This window comes from Petaurus breviceps, unplaced genomic scaffold, assembly GCF_028583685.1.
Source record: "Petaurus breviceps papuanus isolate PSGF00001 unplaced genomic scaffold, PetGlider_PUasm1.0 64, whole genome shotgun sequence".
Classification (NCBI taxonomy): domain Eukaryota; kingdom Metazoa; phylum Chordata; class Mammalia; order Diprotodontia; family Petauridae; genus Petaurus; species Petaurus breviceps.
This window is the reverse complement of record NW_027186428.1, coordinates 5,727,021-5,744,356: the sequence shown is the minus strand read 5'-3', so window position 1 is coordinate 5,744,356 and position 17,336 is coordinate 5,727,021. Positions and strand designations below refer to the sequence as shown.

At 39.3% G+C, this 17,336-nt stretch overlaps 1 protein-coding gene across 1 annotated transcript in view; it reads right to left on the bottom strand.

Annotated features, from left to right (window-relative positions):
• The window catches only part of ADSS1 (adenylosuccinate synthase 1), a 90,238-nt gene that overhangs the window by 30,635 nt on the left and 42,267 nt on the right, over positions 1-17,336 (bottom strand). Inside the window, exon 3 of the mRNA XM_069103714.1 lies at positions 1,316-1,378. Coding sequence (XP_068959815.1) covers positions 1,316-1,378 — 63 coding nt within the window. The remainder of the gene's footprint in view (positions 1-1,315; positions 1,379-17,336) is intronic.

The following is a 17,336-nucleotide window of genomic DNA, read 5'->3' as shown; positions in this document are numbered from 1 at the left end:
GTGGGCAATGGTAAGATCAAGATTATGACCATCTCTGTGTGTAGCTGAGATGGAGGGCAGGTGTAGGTAATGGGAAATGAGTAAAGTGAGCAACGGGAAAGTTGAAGGGTTTGAAGGAATATCAGTCTGCATGTTAAAATCCCTTACTATGAGGGAAGGAGTTGGGATGGAGAAAAAGGCTAGGACCAGACACTGAACTCATTGAGGAAGCAAGGAGAATGACTGTGGATTGATAAATTATGGTCACTGGGCTCTGGATTATGTTGCTTCTCTGTCTATCTTCTGGCCCCAAGCACAGCAAATACAATTTCCCTTCCACATCATAGATATTTTAAATACTTGAAGACAATGATCACATTCTCATTTACCCTTAGCCTCCCCTCATCACTGAATCTTTTGTAGGCTTCATCTGATCCTCCTCTAAGTTGATTTCCAGTCCTCTCCTCATTTCTGGATACCCTTCTTTGGATGCTCTTCAATGACTCCAAAATGTGGGGCCCTGAACTGAACCCAGTACCTCATGTCTGAGCAGGGCACAGGATGGTGAGAACTGTCAACTCCCTCATTCAAACATAATGCTTTTGGCAAGGTCAATTCAGATCCTTTTAGCTTCTTGTGGCTTCCATTTCACTTTTGAGTTATATTAAGCTTTGCAAAATAAGTTTTTGAGAATAAAAAGCCCTATGTATTTTTTCAAGAACTATTGTCTAAAGATATCTCCTACAATTACTTGCATAATTAGTTTTTTTAAAAATCCAAGCAGAAGATATTACATAGATATCTCTATTAAATTTCATCCTGTAAGATTTGGTCCATTGTTCTAGCCTGTCAAGATCTTTCTGGATAGTAACTCTGCCAACAACTCTGTGGTTACATGTCTTCACTTGGTTTTTAAATCAAAATACTCTCAATGTATCTCATAGATTTGGTATGTAAGTATAAGGTAAAGAGGATAGTTGGTAACAATCAGATAACTATAGATTGTGGAGACATTCAGACCCTAGTTCCTTACTGATCTCAACCATATAAGTTTTATACTTGGGTCTTATTGTACAAGACCAAAGTAAATCAGATAATCTATGTGATTAGCTGGTTAACCCAAGTGAAAACATCCCTGTAACTTCTGCCAGATTTAACCAGTGACTGCTGCTATCGAACTGATCCTGCCACATTTCTCAAGGATCTGAAAAGAACTAACTTAGAGAGGAGAAGGGCTGAAAAGCACTGTCCATGAAATGCTTTCTTGGGACCTAATTCAGTAGGAAGAGTTCATGTGGTTTTCAGAGTAAAGGAAGCAAAAATACACTAGACTTACCTTTCTTCTCATTTTTTTCTGCTTCTTCAAATAGTCCAGGTAAGTGAATGACCACACCATTGCCTGAGAGACACATATGGGAGAGAGGTTTATTGCTTAAATATGGAAACTAAGAAAATACACAGTTTTAAATGGCTTATTTATTTATTTAAAGCAATTGGGGTTAAGTAACTTGCCTAAGGTTACACGGCCAGTTATTTTGTGTGGGCGTATCTGAGGGCGGAACCAATCCCAGGTCCTCCTGACTCCAGGGTTGGCGCTTTTACTCACTGTGCCACCTAGCCGCCCCAGTGGTTTATTTTTTTAAAAGGAAAATTGGGGCTAAAAAAATTTAGGTACTGACATAAACACTCAATTTGATCTCTTGCTCTCTCCACATTTTCTTAGCACATTATCTGAATCTTTCTTTGCCCTATCACAGTTTATCTTACTTTTTGTTTGCATGTTATATCCCCACATTGCACTGTAATAACAACAATAATTTCCACACACAACAACCCTCGGAAATAGATAAATGATATAAGTAATGATAATAGTTGGCATTAAGGTTTTCAAGGTAGTTTCAATTATTATCCCATTTGATTTTCACAACAACCTTGGGAGGTAGGTGCTATTATTATACCCATTTTACAAATGAGGAAATTGAGGCAAACAGGGGTTAAGTGATTTACCCAGGATCACACAACCAATAAGTGTCTGAGGTCAGATTTGAACTCAAGAATTCCTAATTCCAAGCCCAACACTCTTTTCTACTGTGCAACCTAGCTCTCCTATCCCCCATTTTATATAAGAGGACACTGAAGATAAACACAGGAAAGTAAGTTTTGCAGGCAGTATTTGAACCTTGGACTCCTGACTCCAGCTACAAGGCACATTCCACTGCACCATACTGCCCTCCTTAAGGCCAAAGACTGGTGGTGTTTTTCATCTTTGTTTCCCCAGGGTCCAGCACAGGGTTCTTTGCATAGTAGGCCTTTAATAAATGTTCATGCTTTCACACTTGAAGAATCTGTGATTTTCACTGGCATGGTTACTTCTGGCATCGATACCAGCAGCAGTCTCCATGCCTTTGCAGATGGTCTTTGTGAAGAACTGTGTGACTTGCAGCCAGCCTAAGTCCATTACTGGACCTATACTTGAAGACTTTCTGTTTTGTCATTAGCATCTTCTAGAACTTGATCTCTATCAGTCAAAAAATCTTTATAACACACCTACTTTGTGCCAGGCCCTAGCCTTGGGAATACAGAAACAAAAGTGAAACAGGAGCTTAGATTCCATCGTGGGAAACTCTCTCTCCAAACAAGTATATTTTGAACAAATGTAAAGTAATAGGATGTATTTTAGAGAGAGAAGGTACTGGTGATATGAGGAGTCTGGAAAAGCTTGGCATGGAAGATGGTGCTTGTGTTGCTGTCGTTTGTCTGTCATCTCAAAGAGGACAGTGATATCAGGAAGGTGATGCCGTAACTTGCAAATGGATTGGATTTAAGTGAGGCAGGGCTGTGCAAAGTCACCAGCCTCACTCTCCTTCAGAGCCATCTGGGTTCACTGGCAAGGTATAGATCAGACGACTGGAGACAGCCCCCGATGCTTGTGTGGAGTCTTGAAGGAAGAAAAGGCATGGGGCTGGCTAGTACAAGGACATAGAGCCTAGAGATAGAGGGTGTGTGTAAGGAACAGCAAGAAGGGAAGTTAGGAAAGAGCGTAGAGTGTGGGAAGGAGAATAAAGTCTTGGTCATGACTCTGCATTGGCTGCAATGAATCACTCAGAGCCCAGGGATTCAAACAAATAGTTCTTTTACTTAAAACATATTGTGATGTGAGGTAGAATCAGTTTCTGAGATGGTCAAAAATAGTTCAGAAATATTAAAAACTAGAGAAAATCTCCCTACAAGAAGGCAAAGGACTTCTCTGGAGTTTCCCATCAAAGTCTTTTTTTTTTTTGAGGGGGGAAGGCAAAGCAATTGGGGTTAAATGACTTGCTCAAGGTCACACAGCTAGTTAAGTGTCAAGCGTCTGAGGTTGGATTTGAACTCAAGTCCTCCTGACTCCAGGGCCCATGCTCTATTCTCTACCCCACCTGGCTCCCCTGCCCACCAAAGTCTTAAAAACAGCTTTTTAACTTTTCTTGCTTTAGTGCCCATAGTGTGGTCCCAGATCAATCCACTTGGGGGTGAAGTCAACCCAAACTGTCACAAGTCCTTACCTCACCTCCCTTGATCATAGCAGTCTGGCTGGTGGTGTGAGTGTGGGGGTGTGGGTGTGGGTAGAGGTCCTCACCAATTCTCCTGGTACCCTGACCTAACAAGGTTGGAAAAGTAGGTTGGGGTTGGATTGTGAAGGGCTTTAAAAACAAGATGGAAAAGTTTCTATTTTATCCTAGAAGCTACAGGAGCCACTGGAGTTTACTGAACTAGGGAGGTAGCCTGGTCATAAATACATTTAATAGGACAGTCACTTTGGCTGCTATTTGGAAGACAGATTATAGTTGAGGGAGACATAAGGCGAGATAAACAATTAGGAGACCATTCATTGTATAAATACAGGTGATAAGTGATGAGGGCTTGAACTAGGGTAAGGAATGTGTGAGTGGAGAGAGAGGGTCAGATACCATGGGAGAGGTAGAAACAGCAAGAATTGCAATCTATGGGATGAAGGAGAGTGAGACATAGAAGTTAATGTTGAATTCACAAAACTAAAAGACGGGAAGGATGGTGGTTCTTGACAGAAATAGGTAATTTCTGAAGAGGGGTAGGTTTAGGGGGGAAAATGAATTTTGTTATGGACATAATTGTGTTTGAAATGACTCCAGGACAATTGTAGATGACAATTGGATGTTGGACATGTCCAATAGGCAGTTGTTGAGATAGGATTTGACCTTAAGAGCAAAACTGGGGCTGGATGTATAATTTAGGGAGTTGAATACTTACAGATGATAATTAAACCCATGTAAACTGATGAAGTCATGGTTTAGAGCTAGAAGTGACCTCAGAGATAACTTAGTCCAACATCCTCATTTTACCTCATTTCTTTTGGCTTCATTTATTTTACTCTATACCAATTCATAGTACTCTATTTGTATTCATGGCTCAGAAGACAATAATATTCCATTATGTTTCTGTGTTTTTTTTAGCTGCTTCTTAGTTGGTGGACACTCTTTTTATCATCAGTTCTTTGCTACTACAAAGAATGCTTCTGTGAGTAATTTAGTATAGGGTGGAACTTTGTTTTGATTTTCTTTTTTTTGGCTTCTTGGAGGGGGGAAGGCAGGGTAATTGGGGCTAAATGACTTGCCCAAGGTCACACGGCTAGTTTTTGTGTTAAGTGTCTGAGGCTGGATTTGAACTCAGGTCCTCCTGACTCCAGGGCTGGTGCTCTATCCACTTCACTGCCTAGCTGCCCCCAACTTTGTTTATATTTTTTGAACTCTTGGGGGTAGTGGGAGTGGAGCTCTTGCCTGGTGGTGGGATTGCTGGTTCAAAGGTTATGAACAGTTAAGTCACTTTTCTTTTATAATTCCATTCACAGTTCCACTAACAGTGTATCAGTGTGCCTATATTCCCATCTTTGCCAATTTTCATGGAGTAAGGTGAAACCTCAGAATTCTTTTAATTTGTTCCTTTAATTTGTATTTATCTGGGAGTACTATGAGTGTTTGATTAAATTTTCAAATTGTCATTTAGTTTGCAATTCTTTTTTGCAAAACTGTTAATTTCTTTGACCACTTATCTACTGGGGAATAGATCCTGATGTTTCATGTTTGTGTCAATTCACTATATATCTTGAATATCAGACTTTTTCTTGGTGATATTTAATGCAAATATTTTCCTAATTGACAGATTCTTTTTTTAATTAAATTTTTTTCTAATCAGTGAAATTTTATCTTCTCTTCCTCTACTTCCTCTCTCCTCATTGAGAAAGAAAGAAAAAAAAAACCCTATCAAACATGTGCAGTCAAAACAAATTTCCACATTCGCCACGTCTAAAAGATATTTCTCAGGCTCTCACTTCTCTCTCAGGTGGTTAAGTAGCATTTTCCTTATGAGTCATCTGGAATCATGGTTGGTCATTACTTTGACCAACGTTCTTAAATCTTTCAAAGTTGTTTGTTCTTAAAATATCGTTGTTATTATATAAGTTGTTCTATTGGTTCTGCTCACTTCATTTCCCAAGAATTTGTAAGGTCTTCCCAGGTTCCTCTGAAACCATCCCCTTCACCAGGTCTTACAGGAGCAGCAATATTCCATTACATTCATATACTCGGTTTGTTTAGCCATCTTCCAATTGATAGATAGCCCCCCAATTTCCAATTCTTTGCCACCTAGAAAAAAAGCTGCAGTGAACTAAAAAACTATTTAGGTCCTTTTCTTCTTTCTCTGGTCTCTTGATGGTTAGGGCCCAATAGTAAGTAATATAGCTGGGTCAAAGCATATGCATAGTTTAATAGCTTTGGGGGCATAGTTCCAAATTGCTTTCAAGAATGGCTCTAACAGTTTGTAATTCTACCAATAAACTTAGTACCTGTTTCAGTGCCTCAAGCATTTTCCCTTTTTTTGGTGAACTTTGCCAATCTGATTGGTGTAAGATGGAATCTTAGAGTTGTTTTAATGTGCATTTCTCTAATTATTAGTTATCTAGAGAATTTTTTTTCATATAGATGTTGATTGGATATCTTTCTCTGAAAACTACCTAGTCATCTCCTTTGACCATTTATCGACTGGAGAATGGCTCTTTCTCTTATAAATTTGACTCAGTTCCCTGTATATCTTAGAAATGAGACCTTCAGCTTATAAACTTTGTTCAAAAGTTTTTTTTCCTCCACTTATTTCCTTATCTTCTAAGCTCAGCTTCATTGGTTTTGTTTGCACAAAAACTTTTAAATTCTGTGTAATCAAAATTTCCATTTTACTTTCTGTGATTTTATTTCTGGTTTCTTCTTGAATTCGTCCTTTATCCATGGATCTGACATTTCATTTCTTCCTAATTCCTCTATCTTGTTTATGACGTCACCCTTTATGTCTCAGTCATGTACCCATTTGGAGCTTATTTTGGTATATAGTGTGAGATACTAGTATAGACCTAGTTTCTATCAGACTGCTTTCCAGTTTTCTCAAAAGTTTTGTCAGATAGTAATTTATTACCCTAATAGTGGGATCTTGGGGTTTATTACACACTAGGCTACTATGCTTTGTATATTGTATACATATAATCTGTTCCATTGGTCAACCTTTCTATTTCTTACCCAGTTCCAAATGTTTTAATGATTACTGCTTTGTAGCAGTTTGGGATCTGATACTGTTAAGTTTCCTTCCTCTCTATCTTTTTTTCATTATTTCACTTTAGATTCTTGAAATGTTGTTCTTTCAGAAGAATTTTATTTTATTTTTCTAACTTTATAAAGTAATCCTATTACAGTTTGACTGGTATGGTACTAGAAAGTAAATTAATTTAGATATGTAGTACTGACAGATTCTCTTCTAATTTTCTTTATTCATCTGCAGGTTTTTGAACTTGATATAATCAGAATTGTCAGTGTTATCTTTTATGATCTCTACCCCTTGTTTGCTTAAGAATGTAACTGAAGGAAATCTTGTGATGCTCACTTCTCCCCTTACTTGACCTTGTATCTCATTGTGTATCTGTATCTGTATGTGTGTGTGTGTGTGTGTGTGTGTGTGTGTGATGGAGTGGCGGGGCTGGGGGGGGAGGGGGTAGGGAGATGTGAATCTCATTATTTACTTGCTTTGTTATAAAATTAACAATTGAATTCCACAAAGGTGGAGCTGCTCCATATCCTTAGTGCATGGTATCTAACCTTTGTGGAATTCAATTGTTGATTTTATAATAGGACAACCCCTGGTTTCTGCTCCTCTTTAGCTTTAGAAAGAAAGATTTACCTTTCTGCACAGGAGCTTCCAGGTCCATCTTCTTAACTGAGACAATTCCTATTGTTCTTGAGAAAAGGTGGCTTGGGATTTCAGAAAACCTGGAAAGGCTTATGTGAACTGATGCGAACTGATGTGAACTGATGAGAAGCTAGATGGTATAGCATACTGAGTGCTGAGCCAGGAGTCAGAAAGACCTGGGTTCAAAGCCTTTCTCAGATTCTTATTAGCTGTGAGACCCTGGGCAAGTCACTCTGCCTCAGTTTCTTCAACTGTAAAACAGGGATAACAATAGCACCTACCTCCCAGGGTTGTTTTGAGGATCAGAAAAGATACTTTGTTAAGTTAGTACAATGCTTGGCAGAGAGTAGGCTACTAATAGATTAGGAACAAATAACAATGGAAAGATCTTTCCTTGGAAGAGAAGTTGTTGTGAAAGTTGTGATTAGAAGGAGGACAGGAAGCCTGTTGTAGTTGAAGCAGGTTAGTCAAATTTGAGGGGTTGGAGCAGACAGAAAAATGCAGAAGTCTAACAAGTCAATATGGAAAATGTATAAAGAGGAACTGTAGTTCCCTTGTGACAGCTAGGTGGCATGATGACCAGAATGCTGGGCATGGAGTCAGGAGGACCTGAGTTCAAATTTGACCTCAGATATTTTTTTTTGCAGGGCAGCTGGGGTTAAGTGACTTGCCCAAGGTCACAGGGCTAGTAAGTGTGTCAAGTGTCTGAGGCCACATTTGAACTCAGGTCCTCCTGACTCCAGGGTTAGTGCTCTATTTACTGCACCACTTAGCCTCCCCTATGATCTCAGATACTTATTAGTATGTGTGTGCCTGGGCAAGTCACTTAAGCCTTCTTGACCCAGTTTCTTCATCTGGAAAATGAGCTGGAGAAGGAAATGTCAAACTACTCCAAAAGGAGTCACTGAGAGTTGGGCACAACTAACAGGTTCCCTGGAGTCTCTCTCTCTCTCTCTCTTTTTACTCCTTTGAAGGAGTCAGCATTTTCCTCACAAAGCCAGGAGGTTCTGCACTGAAGGGGGAAAGAGGTTAGTGTGGGTGTGATGGTGGTAGGACAGGATTTAAAGAGAAGAATCAAGGATGGACTATGTTCAGGGGAGCATCAGTTATATTCCAGAAAAAAAATTAAATTAAGAAACTGTTGCCCAGTTAAGGTAAGGATAATGGAAAGCAAAGTAAACATATTTCTGGCCCAAATAAAGCAGAAAGAAAGCCTATAGGAAACACTGATGGAAATCATTATCCTCACCAGACCTGGGACCTCAGAGATTTTCTAATGTAATTCTTTTTATCATAATTTCCCCCCAATTCTACTTATTTGGTATGTATTACAGCTCTCCCTATTGTCTCCCTATGGTCTCCTTCCATTAGACTCTAATCTCCTTGAGGGAGAAAACTGGTTTTTCCAACTTGTATCTTTCCTAGTGCTGAGCTGTGAGACCCTGGATAAGTTGCTTGACCTCTGTCTGCCTCAATTTCCTCAATAGTAAATTGTGTGCCCTGCATATGACCAGAATGTGATAAATATGGAAGGAATAAATGCAGGTGTTTGGTGCATCCTAGAGGCTACTTCCCTCTTTACCTGGCTGCCTCTCTGATGACCTGCTGCCACCCACTCCTTTCCTTGGGGCACAGAGAAGGCAAAGACCTTTCTGACATGTGTTCTCAAACAGGAGATTTGTCTCCAGTGGGATTAGATGCAGATGAGTGACCCTGCCAGGCAGAGAAGCGACAGGGTATAAGTTACATTGTGGGAGTGACTCAAAGGCTTTGGACATGTCTCATGAACCAAAGGGTCTTCAAATGCCAAATGTGCTTTGTAGGTAATAACTGAAATAAGTGGCCTAAGAGAAAAGAACACTGACTCTGAAGTCTGAGGACCTGGACTTGAGTCCTGTGTCTGCTACTTGTTAGACATGCGGCCGTAGGCAAGTCCTTTTCCCACTTCTGGGTCTCAGTTTTCTTCTTTGTAAAATGATCTCTGAGGCTCCTTCCAACTCTAATTCCCATAATCCTATGAATATCTAAAGATGGCCTCCTGGGATGTTTCCCAGGATGAGAAGAGGCAGCTGCTGCTGGATCAGAACATTCTGCCTCTTGCTAGGAGAGCACAGAGAGCCCTGTATACACTTTGACTCCAGGGTCTTCAGACCCTTTGGAGGAATTACCTGGCTGCCCCTTCAGTATCAGTGAAAGGTCTGGCACCTGGAAAAGTGACTAATTCATAGAATCACTGCTTTAGAGTTGGAAGGGACCTTGGTTAAGTCTTCTCATTTTATGGATGAGGAGACTGAGGCTGAGAGAGATTCAATGATTTGACCAAAGTCACAGAGATAGTAGCTGAGTTAAGATGTGGACCCAGGCACTTGAATTTCAAATCCATTCATCTTTTCACTACCAGTCATGTCAAGCTGCAGAATTTCATGATCACGCTTGACTGGAAATAGTTGAAAGATGCTTGACTGAGGTGGGGGCTCAGAACAGAGGAAAATGAGCCATGACCATGACCTTCTATAGTCGATTCCACCTCTAGATTTATGGTTCTAAATGTGTTACTAATCTAGAAACTAAAGTTCTGGAGCAGGAAGAGACCCTGGAGATCATGCAGTGTACCCCCCTCCTTTACAGAGGAGGCCCAGAGAAGGGAAATAAATGACTTGTTCAAAGAGGGGAGAAATAGAAGAGCTGGGATTTGAAGCCAGGTTCTCTGACTCCAAGTCCAGAGCTATGTCCATTTCACCATTGCAAGAACTATAGAATCCTATAGAGACAGCCTCTTTGCAACTTAGGACCATAAAGTTTGAGCTAAAAAGGATCTCAGAGGTCATTTAGTCCAATCCCTTTTATCCCCCCACAAATCAGGCAATGTAGCACAAATGAGGCAAATAGCACAGTGGAAAGAATGCTAGCTCTGGGATCAGAGGTCACCTTCTTCAGGCTTAAGTGTTCTCATCTGTTTAAAACAAACCCAGGGTGGGGTTGGATTCATGATCTTTGAAGTTCATTCCAGTCAGGTGTGTGCTAGAGCCAGCTCATTCAAGCTCAGAAAAACCCATTGTTAAATTTTCATTTTGAGCATTTTAGTATAAGCTCAGAAACTGGCAAATGCTACAAACAAGTGCTTGATTTATTGTTTTGTTGATTATCTAGACTTAAGAAAGTGATGGAGAAATTATATTAGCAATGCATGTTAAACTTAAAAGGTTGCTGTGTATACAGTTTCCCCCTCCTCCTCACAAAGAGCTGGCTGTTAAACATATGTCAGCACACCTCTGCTTCTGACTCCAAATCTATGAGCCGATCAGCCTGAGACCCAGAGATGAGAAGTGATTTTTCCAAGGCCATATAGTTAGTGAATGGTCACTGCTTCTAGATAAAACAAACATAATTCTACTTCCACATGACATATTGGAGATGACAATCATATACGTTCCATTTCCTCTCTTCTTTGGTATGGCACAGATTACATATAGGTGCCTAAGCATTTGTTACCTTCCTTTGGAGATCCTCTAACTTGTTAATCCTTCCTAAAATAGATTGTCCAGATGTGGCTTGGGCCATGGCGGAGCCCAGGAGAACTCACTTTTCCCTCTTTCTGGACACTGTGACTCCTTGAGTGTTGAATGAGATCAATTTAATGAGGAAACATTCATTAAGCATCTACAAGGCACCAGACACTGTGCTAAGGGCAGAGTAGCAGAGAAGGGGACCAATGGCAAAGACCATACTAGTTGTCTAGCTGTTCTGTATGTCATTCTTTTGAGTCATGCTGAACTTTACAGTCAACTCCCCTCCCCTCCCCTCCACCTTCCTCCTATATAAACTGTTGTTTATCCATGCCTTTCCCTCTTGTATTTATAAGGTTAATTCCTAGAAGTCAAGGGTGACTAAATTTATCCATACTAAATTCTACAATATTAGATGTGGTCCACCTTTCCAACCCGAGAAACAGAAAATAAGAGTGTAATGGGGGGTTGGCTCTTGCCCACCTGAGATGGAGGTGCCCATGTGGAAGATGCCAGGGACCTGCTTCTGGGAGTCAGGAGGACCTACACAGGTGGCAACATTCTACATTGGTCTATTATGGGGTTGGGGAACAATTTTTTTTCCAGCTGGAACTGTTTGTGTCTTTAAACTGACCAGACACTTACTCAAAGGGTGAAAGACTCATTCACTCCCAGCACATAAGACCATTCAGGAATCAGGAAAAGGCCTGTGGGCCACTTCCCCCTACCCTTAGATCACATGGTCCCAGAAAGTGGGGTTGGGGTTTTGTGGGAGCAGAGAGCTCTTTTGACTTGATTTTGGTGAGGCTAACTCTACATAAGGACTTAGTTAAGTTGTGAACCTAATTCCCCCTCCCCTCCTAAGACTGAAGTGGTATTGGGTGGGGGAATCTTCACCCCCAGATGTTGGGGAAAATATTCCTATATTTACTCTTTTAAGGAAATTTTCCTTTGTAAGAGCTAATTTGACTACTAAGTGGTTAAGTGGAAGTAGGAGATTTGGACCCTTAATACCAGGAGAACACAATTAACGAAGGCTCTAGCCAATGGTAGAGAAGAGGGACAATCTCCTCAACTCTCCAAGGGTACTGGAGGAGTATGGGAGAGGGATGAAATGTAACAGATTTTGCCCTTTGGGAGCAGGGCCAGAGGAAACTCATGTCACTAGAAAAAAGAGCTGGATTTGGAATAAGAGGCCCTGGGTTTGAATTGTGACTGTACCATTTACTAATTCTCTTGGCTTCTTCAAGCAAATTATAAAAAAAAAATAGTTGGATATAATTTCCCAGGTCCCTTCTAGCTCTAAAATCCATGATCCAACTGAGATCATTTTGGATCTAGTCTGTCATCCAACATATCAACTATCCCAGTTTCATGCTATCTGCAAATTTGAAAACTCTGCCTTCTTCCCAAATCATGGATAAAAATGATGAAAAACCACAAGGTCAAGTGGATGGATTGCCTACTTCTCTACGGATTTCCCTTCAGTTGACATTATATTACTGATGACCCTTTGGATATGGTTATTCAACACATCCCAAATCCACCAAATCATGCTTTCATTTACTTGCATCTCTCTTATTCATGTGGATAATGATTTGTCAAACAAAGGGCCTTGAGTAATTTGCTAAATTCCAAGCGTCCCTGACCATGGTATGCCTTTGATCTACCATTCTAGTTACACTGTCTAGAAAGGAAACGAAATTAGCCCAGCATGATCTATTTTTGATGAAATGTTGCCTGTTAGTAATCGTGCTTTCTCTTTCCGAACAGTCAACTACCAGGTCTTCAAGAGCATAGTAGAGACTTTTGCCAGGAACTAATGAGCTCATGGCCTATAGTTTTGAACACTCCATCCCTTTTCCCCTTTTGGAAAAGAAGGACAACTGCTGTCTCTGGCTCTGTATCACCTCTCCCATTCTCCACCATTTCTCAAAGATCCTTACAGCACTCTAGCAAAATCATGCCCACCAAGTCTATCAGTTACTAAATGTAATTTGTCCAGTCCTGGTGCTTGCCAAGATGTTATGACCTCACTTATTTCAAGCTTCAATGTCTTACTAACCATTTTGCTTCATCTCACCCAACTGGGACTCATAGAGGCTTTAGTCACTCTTGTATTCATACTCCTTCACTTTGGTCTTCTATACACATCTTTATGAAACCTAAGTGGATTGAATGAGTCCCTATGTAGCCATGTCTTTCTCTTTAGCTCCCCATCTTCCTTATCGGGATTGCTTGTGTATGCGGCTTCCAAATTTCTTTCTTGAAAACTTCCCATCCCATCCCAGGTTAACTTCTGCAAAATCTTAGACCATGGGAGCAGAATCCTAGAATTTCAGGGTTGAATGTTACCTTAGTGGTCACTTAGACCAACCCATACCCAAAATGAATTCCCATTATAATCAGTCAGTCAATAAACATTGAAATCTATTATATCTTGACATTATACTGTGCTCTGCGGATGCAAAGAAAGGTAAAAGATAATCTCTATTTTAAAGGAGCTCACAGTCTAATGGGGGAGACAACATGAAAACAATTATGTAGAAACAAGCTATAAACAGGATAAATTAGACGTAATCAATAGAAAGAAGGTAATAGAATGAAGAGGGATTGGAAAAGGCTTCCTGTAAAAGGTAGGATTTTAGCTGGGACTTGAAGGAAACCAGAAGACAGAGATGAGGAGGGAGAGTATTCCAGGCATGGGGGACAGCCAAGGAAAATGCTCTGGGAGATGGAGTAGTGTGTGCAAGGAACAGAAAAGAGGCCCATGTCACTGGATCACAGAGTAAATGGTGGCAAAGGGGTGAAAGGTGTAAGATGACTGCAAAGTTTTTTGGGGGATAGGTAATGAAGAACTTTGAATGCCAAATAGGATTTTATATTTTGATTCTGGAAGTGATAGGGAGCCATTGGGGTTTATTGAGTGTGTGTGTGGTGCTTTAGGAAGATATCTTTGACAGTTAAGGATAACCTGGAGTGGGGAAAGACATGAGGCAGAGAGAAGGCTATTGCAATAATCCAGGTGTGAAGTCATGGCCCAAAGCAGAGTAGTGGTAATAATGTCAGAGGACAGAAGATGATGTGTACAAGAGATGTTAGGAAGGTAGAATTGATAAGCCTTGGCAACAAATTGTATATGGGGGAGTAAGGAGAGGAGGATGATGGGTGACTGGAGGGATGGTAGTGCCCTCAGTAGTATTAGGAAAGTTAGAAGGAAGGCAGAGTTTGGGGGGAAAGATAGTGAGGTTAGTTTTGGACATGTTGACTTTAAGGTGGGACATACAATTAGAGACAGACAGTACATGTGGCAAGTGGCCATCTGTCCCCTGCTTTAGGACCTCTAGTATGGGGAAACCCAACACCTCCCAAGGCAGCCTTTTCCACTCTGGGACAGCACTAAATGTTTGGAAGTTTCTCTTGACCCCAAGACAGAATTTGGCTCTTTATAACTCTGAACCATTGTTCCTAGTTCTGCCCTTCAGAGTGAAATAAAACCAACCTGATCCCTGTTTTACAGGGAAGACTGACAGGTACCTGAAGATAATTATCACATCTCCCCCTAAATCTTCCCCTCTTTGAGGTCAGCACCCCCATTTTCTGTCACCAGTCCTCACGTAGCACAGATCAGAGGCATTTGGATTGCTATTGTCTGCACATTCTGCAAATTTATCAATATCATTTCTAAAATGTGGGGTATTGAACTCACTTCTCCAGATGTGGTCTGACAAGGCAGAGTAAAACCAACCCATGGTGATCATGTTCCTAGAAGCCGCACCTCCCTGAATGCAGCCCAAGATTCTTTTTATTCTTTCTCTGAATGTTTTGAAATCTTGTTCTCCCAGAATCCAGGGTGCACATTGGATGATGTGTGGCTTACTTCATTTTCTTTGGATATTGTTTACTATCAATTAGAGGTCCTTCCCATAGGCCTTTCCTTGATTCCTAAATGGTGTCAGTTGCTAGTCTTTCACCCTTCTAGTAAGGGTCTGATTGATTTAAAGACACAGACAGAATAGACCTATATTTAGAATGTCCCCACCTGTGCAGGGCCTCCTGATTCCCATGTGCCAAACCTCCAGTACAGTCTTATTTTCTGTTTCTCAGGTTGGAAAGGTGGACTGCATCTAATATTGTAGAATTTAGTATGGATAAATTTAGTCACCCTTGACTTCCAGGAATTAACCTCACAAATACAACAGGGAAAGGCGTAGATAAACAACATTATTCTTCTTATATTTTACTTGATCCTATCTGTGTTATCTGGTTTGCTAAATATACAAGGGCAGGTCTTTATTTTTAGTTTAAAGCCCTTTGGAAGAGAATCACAAAGATTTCAGTGTATGTTTTACTGGCTCTCATTAGGTATACTCTACCCCACTGGTATATAAATTGGTATTATTGTATTTTTGTATATATGTATATGTGTGTATCTATGTCTATCTATTTGCCATGGCTTAAGATATGTGTGTGTGTGTGTGTATATATATGTATATATATATACACAATACACACATATATGTGAGTGTGTGTATACACATATATAAATACACACACATATATATACCCCAATTGATATATATATACATACTATATATGTATATGCACATTTACATAATTTCTTATATCTTAAGTCATGGCAAAAAATATGAATTTTATCCTTACCATCTTATTAATCTGCTGTTTACTTTAAAAAAATATTCAGGTTTTTGTTGTAAAATGAATCATTGAAACATCTGAACAAACCAGTGTTTGGGCTTCAGAGGCAACTTCTGCTTCCTCCTATGTTTCTTTAAGTTACAAAACAGCTTGAAAACTGCCAGAGCAACAATGGAAATGTCAAATTTCTGATTAAAGGAGATAATAATAGCTAATCAAAGAGGTTTGTAAAAAGAAGGTAAAAACTGGTCAGAAAATAAGGATATTAAATATATTTTGCATGACTGCACAAATATAACCTATATCAAATTGCTTATCTTCTCAGTGGGTGGGTGGGGGCCACAGGAAGAGAGGGAGAGAATTTGGAACTCAAAAAAATTTTTAAACAAATATTAAAAATTGTTTTTACATGTAATCAGAGGAAAATGAAATGTTAAATTAAAATTTAAAAAGAAAATTAAGACGTGAGAAGAGCAAGAGGGTTTTTGAAATATATTGAGACAGTTACCAAAATAATCAATAACTATACAAAAATCAAGTGTTCTCTTTTGGCTATAACGGGGTACATATGTATTATTGAAATGTGAATCCTAAAATGAGAAGCAATTTGTGGAAATGAACTGAAATGAATTCTACTGAAAAAGTTTTCTTTATAAAAGAAAACCATAAAAGCTTATTTTCTTGTCTAGATAAATGGTACATCAGTTTTTTTAAAGACAACATTATTAAAAACATTTTTTTTTAAAAGTCAACTTTTTCTATTACATAGTCTTTCTAAGGCATACACTTGTACAACACAAACTTCCTTCATCCATTACAGCTACTTTGACTTCTAAATATCATGCACAATAATTGTTTCTACCATAGTGGTCACTTACTACAACTTTGTAGGCTTGTGTATGATATTTTGAGTGTTTCGAGGTTCTACAGCACTACATGGCCTCCTAGGTTCTGGTCCATTGTGTTCAGTTCTGATGGTCTATGTTTTCTTCCAGCTCTGACATTCTATGGTTCTGCGATTCTAACTGAGTAATGAAAAACTTTATTCTCTCATGAAAGGAGTTTCCTGCACCAGTCAGTGAAAGAGGGAGAATTGGAGGTACCAGGAACCTTCTGATACCTTTGAAATGTGAATGAGATGGAATCATCCATAAAATGGAAAAGCATAGCAGAATGGATTAGAAAGCAGAATCCAACAATATGTTGTGTACAAGAAACACACTTGATACATAAAAATTCACATGGAGTTAAAATAAGAGCCTGGAACAAAATCTGTTATACTTCAGCTGAAGTATAAGCAAAGCCTTAAAAGCTTTGATCAGTCTAATGAACAACTATAATTCCATAGGTCTGAAGATGAAATATGCTATCTACCTCTTAACAGAGAAGTAATGGATTCAGGATAAGACATATATTTTTGGACACTACCAATGAATGTGAGAGTTTGTTTTGCTAGTCAACTTGGGGGGAAAGGCATGCAGAAAAATAAAAAATAAGTAAAACCTGAAAAAGAAAGTGATCACTACCTTAGAATTTGTGATTGAAGAGAGGAAAGGGGGGCATAGTTTAATATGCACTCTATATTTTGGGAGAACAGATTTTAAAGACTTCAAAGAAAGGGAAAGTAAGTCAGAATGGCCTAAAATCCTTGAGAGAAGTCAATCCCCAGACTCTCAGAAGTTCCCAAGGATGAAATTCTAAATAAGAGTGGTCTAAATTCTTAGTTTCCTCATGTGTGAAACTGGGAAAATGACGCTGGTAGTAGTGTTTTGTCATTGTTAGTAATTTTTTTCATTATATCTTTATTACCTATTTATTATTTGTATATTATATGTAATATATTACTTATACATTCTGCATATAATATATTATTTATATATTACTTCATATTCTGCATATAATATGTTATTTATGTATTATACAGATAATATATTACTTGTATATAATGCA